This window comes from Lepisosteus platostomus, chromosome 13, assembly GCF_059453375.1.
Source record: "Lepisosteus platostomus isolate fLepPlt1 chromosome 13, fLepPlt1.hap1, whole genome shotgun sequence".
Taxonomy (NCBI): domain Eukaryota; kingdom Metazoa; phylum Chordata; class Actinopteri; order Semionotiformes; family Lepisosteidae; genus Lepisosteus; species Lepisosteus platostomus.
Window position 1 is genome coordinate 24,801,418 of NC_142623.1, and position 12,673 is coordinate 24,814,090.

Sequence of the window (12,673 nt, forward strand, 5' to 3'; positions counted from 1 at the left end):
TGTGCATTGCCAGATCTGAAATACTATACCTGGGCAATACAAGCAAGAATCCTCCAGCAGTGGATTCATGCACCACCAGACTCCACCTGGGTGGATATGGAGGCTGGACATGGTAAACCAGCCTCTCTTGTAAACCTCTTAGGCAGGAAAATGACTAATGTACCCCCACTAGCTAAAAAGAAGCCTTTAATAATAAATGTACTGAGAACATGGAGCAAGGTAACTAAATTCTTTAGTTTTTATCCCTCTCTTTATATGCTATTTTCACTTGTGGGTAACCGGACCTACCTCCTGAAAAGACATGCTCCCACTTTACTAATTGGCAAACAGCAGGTATACATAGAATTTTTGACTTATTTGAAGGGGGTGTATTTAAATCATTTGAACGTGTTCAAGCACAATATAATATACATGAAAAGAAATTAAATTAAATATCTTCAGATCAGGCACCATGTGAGTACCAAGAATTGTGGTCTTGATTTATTCAGCAGCTCGCACACTATAGAAAAAATCTTTCTAAAGAATGGGAACTCAAAGAAATTTCTATCCAAGTTTTACACTTTCTTGTCTAGACTTCCAAAAATCTTTACAGACAACCTGGAGCCAGGAACTGAGGTCCTGTATAGATGATAACACTTGGAAAACTATTCTTTCATTGCCTTCAACAATCTCCGTCTGTAACCGGTATAAAGAAATGCAGTACAGTTTGTTACATAGAGCATATACTGTATATCTCCACAGATCTATAACAAAATTTAGTACAGGCACATCACCTAACCTGTGGGAATGTACATATGTCCAGAGGTTCTGGTGGGAGGTATGTAAAAAAATATCTTTGATCTGTGTAATACAGTTAGATCCTCATCCTCTCACGTGCATCTTGGGAGTCTTGCCTGTTCAGCTGCTGAACCATAGGGAAGTAGTCCAGCCTGTTCTGATGCTGGCAAGAAAGGCAATCATGATCAGGTGGGTGGGTGACGAGCCTCCCTCTGTAGCCCTCTGGGAATTACTTATAAGAAATTTGATCTCTTTGGAAAAGTTAAGATTCATCCTAAAAGATGAGCTGGACCGTTTTAAAGATTTGTGGGATAAGCCTTTGAGAGCATTAGGTTTGAAAGGGGAGCTCAGTATATACGCCTAAGCCATTATATATAACTATGCTATAACCTTTATGCATTTAAATGGTAAACTGATATAGCTGCGACTGTACCTGTTTTTGTTTATTTTTTTTTCTTCTTTCCTCTTTCACTCTTTTTTTTCTTAATTCCATTCTTAATTTGTTTTTCTTACATTCATTGTTAAAAAAATGTAAAGTTTTATATTACTTTAAGTTAATTTGTCTCAGTTCTTAAGCTTGCCTGAAATTTGAGGATGGAACACAAAAAGTTGTATTATTGTAAGTAATTACAGTATATATGTGCAGAAATACCCAGAAATAAAAGGTGACATTCCAAACCTTTGCCTCATTTTCATCAGCTGCTGTACAGCTGCTTAGGTGGTGTCATAGCAATAACCTGGACTTGAACATAAAGAAAACGAAAGAGCTAATAGTGGACTTTCGGAGACACAGGCCACACACTCACAGCCCACTCAGTATTGATGGAACGGAAGTGGAAACAGTCACCAGCTTTAGGTTTTTGGGAACTCACATCTCTAAAGATCTAACCTGGACTGTGAACACTGTGTCTATCATGAAGAAGGCTCAGCAGCGCCTTTATTTCTTGAGGTGCCTCAAGCGATGGGGGATGCCAATACATGTGTTGGTGAACTTCTACCGCTGCACTATCGAGAGCGTCCTCACCAACGGGATCACCGTGTGGTATGGCAACACCTCTTCGCGAGAAAGAAAGGCACTGCAGAGAATGGTCAATATGGCCCAGAAGATCATCGGCTGCGGTCTCACCGAGATTAAAAAGCTCTATGAGGACCGCTGCCGTGGTAGAATTCTGGCCATCCCAGAGGACAGTCACCACCCCGGGCATGAGCTCGTCACCCCACTGCCCTCAGGCAAGAGATATAAGAGCATACGGACACTTACCACTAGATTCTTCAATAGCTTCTATCCACAAGCAGTGAGACTGGCGAACACATTTAGCCATCCCCCTCGGACCACACCTACACCATCACCATCTACCTCATTGTAATTTATTTATTGTACGTCTCCAGTCATTGTTTACACGTCTGTATTGTTTACATTCAAACTGTCTGCATGTTTACTTGCACATTGTCTATTGTTTGTTTGTACATTGTCTTGATGCACTGTTTGCACTTTGTTTTGTTTTTTTACACTTGTTTTACAATCGAGAGACTTTCTGTAAGTAAGAATTCCATTGTACCAGCACCGGTTACATATGGCAATAAAGTTCAAGTCAAGTCAAGTCAAGTCATCTTAAATTTGAATTGCTGGAGTATACAGCAAAAATGGCACTTTTGATGACACTGTACCAGTATACTGTATACAGTGGTGCTAGAAAGTTTGTGAACCCTTTAGAATTTTCTGAATTTCTGCATATATTTGACCTAAAATGTGATCAGATCTTCATCTACAGATGCAGCCATTCAAAGCGCGGCACAGACACGTACCAGGGGTAATTGACTACGTCATCATGCATCGACGCGCAATACCACGGTACGTGATTGGTTGACCGACAGGGGCACTCATGGTGCGTTGATTGGTCGTAGAAAGATTTAAATGTCTTTACTGTGCCCGTTTTAGTATTGAATATTTATATGGAATTTTACCACTGAAGGGAAATCTTAGTAGCTGAGCATAAAAAGAATAGGAGCGTAACCCGTGTGAAGGCCATAAACAACATTAATTTTTGAACATAAACATACAGTATCATAGTATATGGCTGGTCTCGGTACTTTAAAGAAAAAATACACACCAGTATTCCATTTCTCCCTAAACATTTTAAGCATCGAAGTCTTTAACTAACATGTAAAATAACATGTATAAAAAGTGGTAGTCTTAAGCTTTTCTGCTAATATAATATGGAATTGCGTATCATTTCCTGCATTGCTTTGTCGAGATTTTAACTTTATATTTAGGCTCAGATTTCAACTATAAATCGTACACTAATTAATGGCAGTAAATACTGATGTTTTGCTCCATCTTACCACAAAAATATATATGTATTGTAGCTGGGATGAACTTTATTTCGTACGCTTAGCTACTGCGATTCGGACACGGAACGGTTAAAGATGGCGACAAATCAGGCACCCAGAAGGGGAGGGGGGGCGTCTTCCCGCCTCCATAACTAAAAAGCCAAATAGGAGTGGCTTAAGCGACATACAGTACACAGTCGTGTAACTGACAAAAGAAGCGATACACAACCTGTCTCCTCTATAACTCTTCAGTTTAAAGAGAAATTCCACCAGAGCCTCACAACATTGTCCAATAATACTCTTCTTGTGTCTAATTTTTAGTTAGTTTAGTTTTTTTAGGATTTGAGCCACAGACCAAAAAACAGAATCCACCTGCGATTCGGGCGTTAACAAAACGTGTTTACAAAGAAAGTGAAATACAGTAATACTACCAGCTATATAGATACATAGATTTAGATATTTAGATCCTTAAATTAATATCATTATTAATTTCTTTAGATACGTGATTACATATATTCTCGATTATAAAACGGATAATTCCGGTCCTGGAATCTGACTGGCTGACACCCTTCTGAAGTGGTACCATAATCTCTGGTATACGGAAAAGAAAGCATAGATAAAAAAGCTTGGATTCTCACGTATCTGATACAAGTATCTTTTAATACAGTCTTTGTTGTGCTCTTGAGGATCCTTGTGATATTTTGAGCTCTGGTTGAATGATAAGTGTCGCAGTTTAAATAATTTTCGTTGCTAGAAATTATGAAACGCTCTGTTAAAAGCAAGGGAGTTTTTATGTCCATTATAGTAAAAGAAAATGCCTGACAAAGTAGGGCTTGGACAGATTCCAAGTGCTTGTGCAAATGTGCTAAAGAAATGAGCAAAAAAAGTCATTTATTCCTTTATCATATTGGCTAGATAATGTCCTGTCCTCATTAGTTAGATCAACGAAATGCTGTGGTGTTTGTCAAAGAAAAAAATAAAAGTATTTTTGTTTAAAACGACAGTTAGAAAGAATGTGGACCAGCGTAATACTTTGAGTTTACGGCTTGTCCAAAGTCATTCATTATTAATACTATTAATAATATCTTTGGTAAAGGCTTTGATGCATAAAATATTTCTGCATAATTAAAATATTTATGATAGAGGTAGGTTGTGTACTTTTGTCCAACTGAGCAATCTTGCTTTCATTAATGACTGATGATTAACATGCTGTAATACACAGTTTAAATTTAAAAGCTCAAATGCTGTACATGAGAGGTTAAGCTTTATTGGCTCCTCCTGGCGGTTTTACAAGGTGATTCCAGATACTTTCAGGTATGACGTCAAATGACGCGTTACACTGCGTGTTACTGCGTTTTGATGTAACGCCCACCGCGGTGTAACGTGAAATACCCCACGCGTTTTGAATGGCTGCATCTGTAAGTCATAAAAATAAATAAAACTAACCCAATAAAACAAATAGCACACAAAATGATATACTTTTCATTCATTTATTTGTCAGTATGATCTGACATTAAATGTCTTTAAATGTTAAATGTTAAATGTCTTTGTCGGAAAAAGTAAGTGAACCTCTAGGATTATCAGTTCAGTTAAGGGGATTAGAGTAAGGTGTGTCAATCAATGGGATGACAATCAGGTGTGAGTTTGGTGTGAGGTGTGAGGTGTGAGACAATCAGTTATCCTAACTGTTACACCCCTTTACCCCTAGACACTTGGGGTCGGAACAACATGAATATTAATAGAGTCTCAGGATCGGAGTCATTTTCAGATACTGATACATACATGATGTATGCCCTAAAACATAAACCTGAAGTCTTCACTACCAAAGTCTGGTCTTCATCACACAGGTTTATGAACTCATGCCATGGCTCGATCAAAGGAGTTTTCTGAGGACCTCAGAAAAAGAGTTGTCGATGCACATCAGGCTGGAAAAGGTTACAAAACGATTTCTAAAGACTTTGGACTTCACCAATCCACTGTCAGGCAGATAGTGTACAAATGGAGAAAATTCAACACCATTGTTACTCTCTCTTGGAGTGGTCGTCCAACAAAAATCACTCCAAGAGGAAGGCGTATAATATTCCGGGAGATCACAAAGAACCCCTGGGTAACGTCTAAGGATCTGCAGGCCTGGCTAATGTCAGTGTTCATGAGTCCACCATCAGGCAAAAACTGAACAAGAATAGTGTGCATGGGAGGATAGCAAGGAGGAAGCCACTTCTCTCCAAGAAGAACATTGCTGCCCATTTAAAGTTTGCTAAAGACCACCTGGATGAGCCAGAAGACTACTGGAAGAATGTTCGATGAGGCGAAAATACAACGTTTTGGCTTAAATGAGAAACTTTATGTTTGGTGAAAACCAAACACTGCATTCCAACATAAATACCTCATCCAAACTGTGAAACACAGTGGCAGTATCATGGTTTGGGGCTGTTTTGCTGCCAGGACCAGGACGGACCAGGAATTTGTACCAGCAAATTCTACAGGAGAATGTCAGGGCATCTTTCTGTGAACTGAAGCTCAACAGAAGGTGGGTCTTGCAGCAAGACAACGACCCTAAACACACAAGTCAGTCTACCAAAGAATGGTTGAAACAGAAAAAATTTTGTGTTTTGGAATGTCCGAGTCAAAGTCTCGGCTCCTGTATAGTCTCCCAGCCCTGGTGAAAAGTTTCTGTTTGTTTCTCTGTCTGTCCGGGTCTTCCTTCTTTTCATTTAATCCAATAGAATTGTTGTGGCCGGACCTGAAGCAGGGAGTTCATGCAAGAAAGCCCACCAACATCACCGAGTTGAAGTAGTTCTGTAAGGAGGAATGGGCCAAAATTCCTCCAAGCTGATGTGCGGGACTGATCAACAGTTACCATAAACGTTTGGTTGAAGTCATTGCTGCTAAAGGGGGTCACACCAGTTACTGAAAGTATAGGTTCACATACTTTTTCCGACAAAGACATTTAATGTTGGATCATTTTGATCAATAAATAAATTTAAAAAGTATATCCTTTCGTGTGTTATTTGTTTTATTGGGTTCTCTTTATTTTATGACTTAGATGAAGATATGATCATATTTTAGGTCACATTAATGCAGAAATTCAGAAAATTCTAAAGGGTTGATAAACTTTCTAGCACCACTGTAGGTAGTATATAGTGTATACTGTATAAACTGTAGAATATAGGCTATTGTTGTGTCAGAGTTTTGCTGGAAAAAGTAAGGTTTGTCCAGTGTCTAGGCTGTCTGACACATTATTACTGTTTCCCTGTCATACACTGAAATGAGCAACAATGAGTATTGTTCATCACTGCTCTGTCACTGCATTTTAGCCTTGTACTTGGCCAGGTACAGTACCACAAATTGAGAAGCATAGTAAACATAAAACAAACATCCCAGTACTGCAGACATACTTGTTTATGTTGCTTTAATAGGACTGTGCTGTACATTTCAGTAATTGTAGTTTGTACATAATGAGATATGCAAATGTTTAATTTCTCCAAAAAAAAGCAATCTTTTAACAGCTTTGGCAAAATGACATCTTAACCAACATTGTCGATTGATTGCACCCCACTAGACTGAACCCAAGAGAAAGTACGTTAACCAACAAAATAACTGGTTCCATTTCAAGCCTTACAAACTGAGACCTCCCATGTATTTCTAGCTTGAAGGATTAAGAAATCAAACCCAAGCAAATTTAAGTCTATGACCAGGGCTTTCAGAGAGGTTTTTAAAGAGCTAGTTAAATATTACACAGGATATAGAAATGCTGCTGTCTCTGTTAAAACTGTTCAAGCTCTGTGTAAACACAAGCTTTACTTGGTATTCCCTTAAACAGTCATTGTGGCCCCTTCTAGACCTAATCATTTTTATTTTACATTGTGCTTTCCTGCTTAACAGAGCTACAATATTGTTACAAAAATGGAGAAAATCAGGAAATGACGGAGCAGAATAGTAAATAAGTAAAAAAAATTATCATTACCCACAGCTTGCTAAGATTTCAGCCAAGAATATTCCCGAGCAGTTGGTATAGTTAGAGTCTCATGAATTATTTGTTCTCTGGAACAGCTTTGATGAAAAGAGTAATAATTCAAGTACACTTAATTAATAATTGCTTGCACTTATATAGCGCTTTTCTGGATGCTCCACTCAAAGCACTTTATAGGTAATGGGGACTCCCCTCCACCACCACCAATGTGCAGCATCCACCTGGATGATGCGACGGCAGCCATAGTGCGCCAGAATGCTCACCACACATCAGCTATCAGTGGAGAGGTGAGCAGAGTAATGAAGCCAATTCAAGATGGGGATTATTAGGATAAGGATAAGGGCCAATGGGAAATTTGGCCAGGTTACACCCCTACTCTTTTAAAGAGACGCCCTGGGATTTTTAATGACCACAGTGAGTCAGGACCTCGGTTTACATCTCCTCCGAAGGATGGCGCCTGTTTACAGTATAGTGTCCCCGTCACTATACTAGGGCATTAGGACCCACATAGACCGCAGGGTGAACACCCCCTGCTGGCCAATCTAACACCTCTTCCAGCAGCAACTTTACTGTTTCCTATGAGGTCTCCCATCCAGGTACTGACCAGGCTCACACCTGCTTAGCTTCAGTGGGTTGTGAGTTGCAGAGTGATATGGCTGCTGATTTGGTTAACACTTGGTTAAACAAATATTTATTAACAATAACCATAACACACACTACACTACACACACCATAGACATATAACACACAAGTTACTGTATTTACAAGTTTACAGACCAGGTGTTTCAGACTACCCAGAAAACCCTAGGGCTGCTACCAAGTACTTGACTGTTAAATAATGGATACAGAAGCCAAAGAAAGGAGAAGCTGCCTTCTAATCTAAATAAAATACACCCTTCAATTACATTTCTCTCCCTCTAACCCGAATGCCACAAAATAAATGGGAGCCTAACTCCCTATTTTAAAATGCACCAGTTAGCAGAAGAGGCAGTTTTGAAGTGAGTGATTCTTCAGTCAGAAATTCAAGCTCTCCTAGCAAGATTCAGATTCTTTGCTCCAGGTTTTTTTGGATGATTTTTGAAGAAGGAACTCCTGGCACCAGCTTTATGTTTTGTCTTTTTCTGTCTCCTCTTGTCATCTGCCCTTTTTCTTTTTCCTCTTTTCTTTCTTGATCTGATCTAATATTGTGTTTTTTTGGACTGTTGATTGACATTTAATCATTTACCCAAAATTTAGTTAACTAAAGTAAACGGAAGATTCTTTTGGACAGTGTTTCTCACACCCAGCACAACTAAGTAAACATCTCTTTATCTGAAGCTCTAGGAAGTGGAAATATTGACACTTGTAAGGTATTACATCTGCCTCAGCTTGTAACATTACCGTTTTAAATTTCTGGTAGAACTTGTTAAATAACAAAAGTTTTAATTGTTTATTTTTAAAGAGATAATTGTATAGTACTTAATGTTTTGAAATTCAGATTCTCTTACTTGAACCTTTTCATGCACAACAGTGATTCTTTGGTGTCTGCGGTAGTGCTATGTAGTATGTAGTGTTATTTACAGGTTTGTTTAGGTGTGCATTTTAGAATATGGTTGTCATGGAGTGGAACTCTGTGTCTGAGTATTGCCATTTGATCGCCGTTTGCTGAAGCCTATGAATACATTTAGTAGAAAGGGGTGTGTTACAGCATGTTCCAAAAGACCTGTCAGTATAATGTAGGATTGAGTAATTTAAAAAAAAACATGAAAATCACTAACATTAAAAACTACAAATGCTCTCATTTGCAAATTACAAAGGAAGAACATTCAACAGCAGTAAAAAGAAGTAAAAAGAATTGTGTTTCCATTAAAACTCATTCCAGTGATTAGATTAAGCTAATTAGCAAGTAGCCTGTGTGGGAAGCTTCCTCTGGCACTGTTTGGGTGGTCATCGGTGTCACAGAATGCCAAAGCATCAAAGAACAATAATCTTGGAGTTAATCATCATGTTGGCTAAATATATTGTTAACAAGAGACCTGACTGATAAATAGAACACAATCATATCCTACTTTCACAGTTGCCTGTGTGCTAGTCAATGAGCTTTGTGGATATTATCTATACATTCTGTAGCCTAAAGGAGAATGGTACTAATCAAAATTTCTTGACAACTTGTTTCTGCAGAGGCTCCACCATATATACAGTATGTGTACCATACTCAAGGCCCACGGTTGTCAACCTATGATACGGCGCGCCCCCAGGTGATACGCCAGATGACCCTGGAAATTTGTTGTGTGCGCTGAAAAATTGAGATGGGTTTTCATATTTTCTATTTTAATAAAATGACTTTATGTGTCAAATACGCAGAACTATGTATTATGATACAGCGCGCCAATACTTGGGTGGACACAAGAGTTACCATGTAGTTCTATACCAAAAGGAATGCATGCTACGAACGTAAGTGGCCAATTGTTTTAAAAAAGGTTATCTCCAGCAAATAGGGAGGCAGGAGAATGTGCGTGATTTTGGAACAGTGCCAATGTTGTAAGCACAGGAAAGCATAGAAATGCGTACTATGAATGTTAGTGACCAATTGTATTAAAAAAAGGTATCTTCAGCAAATAGGGAGGTAGGAGAATGTGCATGGTTTTGGAACACTGACAATCTTGTGAGCACAGGAAAGTGTGATAGGTAACAGAAAAATATTTAAGGACTGTTCTAGGTTAATTTGAGAAAAATACAGAGCGTCTCTGTGTTTCGCTCCCATGCGCATGAAATAAAAACTTCTTTTAACTTCTGAGATGGACTCCTGAAACGTAAACGGGGAAAAATGTAAGCTTGCGGATTTCTAAAGCAGGTATGCCCCACTCTATTTGTGAAGAACCTGTGTGGAGAAAAAGCTGTTAAACAGTTCGACCTGCTGCCCCTTTAAGTCACTCGTAGAATTATTGATATGGCAGATAATGTCAGAAGTACGCTGATGGAGCGCGTTAAGATGAGCAGATGCTTTTCACTGCATTTAGATGAGTCTGTAGATGTCGTTGATTTGGCCAACTTGCTTGTTTACGTTAGATACGAGTTTGAGGGCATGTCCCATGATGACATTCAGTTCTGTAAACCACTACCAACAGGAACTACAGGAGAGCACATCTTTCAGCTTCTGAATGAATTTATCGAAGGGAAAGGAATCGACTGGATAAAATGCGTCGGAGTTTGTACCGACGGTGCTAGAGTGATGACAAGCCGACACAGCGGTGAAGTTGCTCCAAATACGAAGTGGGCGCACTGCAGCATCCACCGCAAGGTCTTGGCAGTCAAGAAAATGCCACTCTGTTGTGAATTGTATCAAGGCTCGACCAATTAATTCACATCTGCTTTGCTCAACTAAACAGGCTCACCCCTCTCACTGAAACGGTGCTTTTTTATTGTTGTTCCTGTTCTCATTCTGTAAAGCGCTTTGAGAAACCACCTTTAAAGGCGTTACATCAAATAAAGTTTATTATTATATTTATAATATGAGTATGTGTGTGCGCGTGCGTGCTCATGTTGGTCATTGAGATTTTCTGTGGTTCCTGTGGGATGACTTGTAGGTGGTACTTGGATGCTTTGGTTTGATCAGGGGTGGTACTTGGTCCAAAAAGAACCACTGCTCTAAGCTATACTGTTCTACTTTTTTTTTTTACTGTTTCATTCAGAGTCATGTGTCAGTGGCCTTGCAGGTGCCAAAGCACGTGCATACGTTGCCACTGTCTAATGCAAACATCTTATCTTTGCAGGTGGAGCCCAATGCCACAATTGGAGAAATAAAGGGGATGTTTCATAAATCCCGTAAGTACTGGGTGATGGGGGATGGGGGACCCAGACCTATAGATTGACATTTAGGACTTCTGAGCATCAGCACTTTGCGATGGGAAGAATTTAGTTCCTTCCCATCCTGGTCTTTTCCTCTATCCCAGAATATCTTCCAGCTGCTCTTGAGAGGTCCCTGACTGTCAGTCTCATCAGCACAGATAGAAAGTTTGATCCAAAGCTCCATGACTCGACATGAAAAATTGCCTCATGTTTTTAGTCCAAAAACACTCCCACACTTTCCAGTTGTGTACTCTGGCCCACGTTTCATTTTTTAGCTTAAAGTGCTCCCTTGGGTTGGTTTGTTAATGTTTTTTGGCATTTCAGATATTTGAAGCACATTTTCATGTAATCCAGTCTGTGTAAAACGAAAGAAAAAAAGTGTATGACGTTGCTTTTAAGACCAAGAATTTATGCTGGTGGTTCTTTTGAACTCAGCAGTGTCCTTTTCAATAAGATTGCAAAGAGTGGATTTTTTTAAAAGGTTTTATGAGTGCAGTGTATAATTTCAACAATGTTACCCTTGCTTTAAAATCTACACTTTTCACTGCATCTACAAAGTCCTGTCCTGACAGAGAAAAGATGGCCAATAAGTCCTTTCGATACTTGGAAATTTAATAACACTCATTTCTGACCATAAATGAGATTTAGCTGTAACAGTGACAAAACAAATGCTATATTATTTACCTTACCAGTAATATTACATTTTCAAGCTTACGTAATGTTGTGTTCTTTGCTGGGGCTAATATTCAGCTTCACTCTCTTTCAGATCCTCAGTGGTATCCTGCTCGACAGTCCATCAGACTCGACCCCAGTATGTATTTTTCTTCTGCTTTAATTGTTGCCCGGAAATGAATGTCACATAGCATCTGTGAAATAGCTTTTTTATTTCATTTGCCCATTTCTTACAATATTTTAACCTGTCCAAACTCTTCTTGCATTTTTTAAAATTATCCTCATGTTGATCAAAGTGACATTGTTCCAAAATAAGCATGAATGAGGCTAAAAGAAACATGATGGAAATCAAAACTTCATTCTTTTTGGTATAGACTGACATCTGTTCTGAAATCGCTGTATAGGACAATGCCATTCTTTTTCTGCCTCATTCCCTAACAAATGGTCAACAAGGATGTACAAAACATGCCACAGATCAATTAGCAAGGTCCAACGGCTGTATTTGTTGTAAGGTCCTGTGCTTTTGCTATGGAGGCACAAAGCTGTTCATCTCTGCCATCCATAATAGCTGTTATTGATTTCTCATACTGTATCTCTAAACTTGAATATGAGGAAAAGTCCTGCAGTTGGTGTTATTTTAGCAGGTGTGAGCGGCTTTCTGTTTACCACCCCTGCATGACCAAAGTCCAGGACTGGAATTGACGAATAGCTAAATAACTTGTAGGCAGATTTCTCCCGTTGGTGTAACTAATGGGTAATAAAAAAGACCATTTGAATAATTTGAAATGAATTATTTGGTCCAAAGCCAAGTTTATTCTCTATTGTGAATTGTTCAACATTCAGACTGAAGATCTGTGAAATGAGACACGGGAAAGGAAATTGAAACTCCTTTTCATCATTGTTTCAGGAAATAAAGTTGGACTTTTTTGGAAATGGTTATAAATGGCACAAATTAACACATTTTATTTGGACATAAAAGCCGTCAAATTACACTATGATATTATAGCTGTGGTCATGGTCATCATCACCGTTATCATTTTATGCAGATTGTCAAGACTTTTCAAAGTGCGGTAGACCATCTTTAAAACAAAA

At 38.8% G+C, this 12,673-nt stretch overlaps 1 protein-coding gene across 2 annotated transcripts in view; it reads left to right on the plus strand.

Moving 5' to 3' along the window:
• The window catches only part of tecrb (trans-2,3-enoyl-CoA reductase b), a 62,929-nt gene that overhangs the window by 27,065 nt on the left and 23,191 nt on the right, over positions 1-12,673 (plus strand). For both annotated transcript variants that reach the window (XM_088603818.1, XM_088603817.1), the window contains 2 exons: positions 10,834-10,885; positions 11,676-11,720. In XM_088603818.1, the coding sequence (XP_088459944.1) occupies positions 10,834-10,885; positions 11,676-11,720 (97 nt within the window). The remainder of the gene's footprint in view (positions 1-10,833; positions 10,886-11,675; positions 11,721-12,673) is intronic.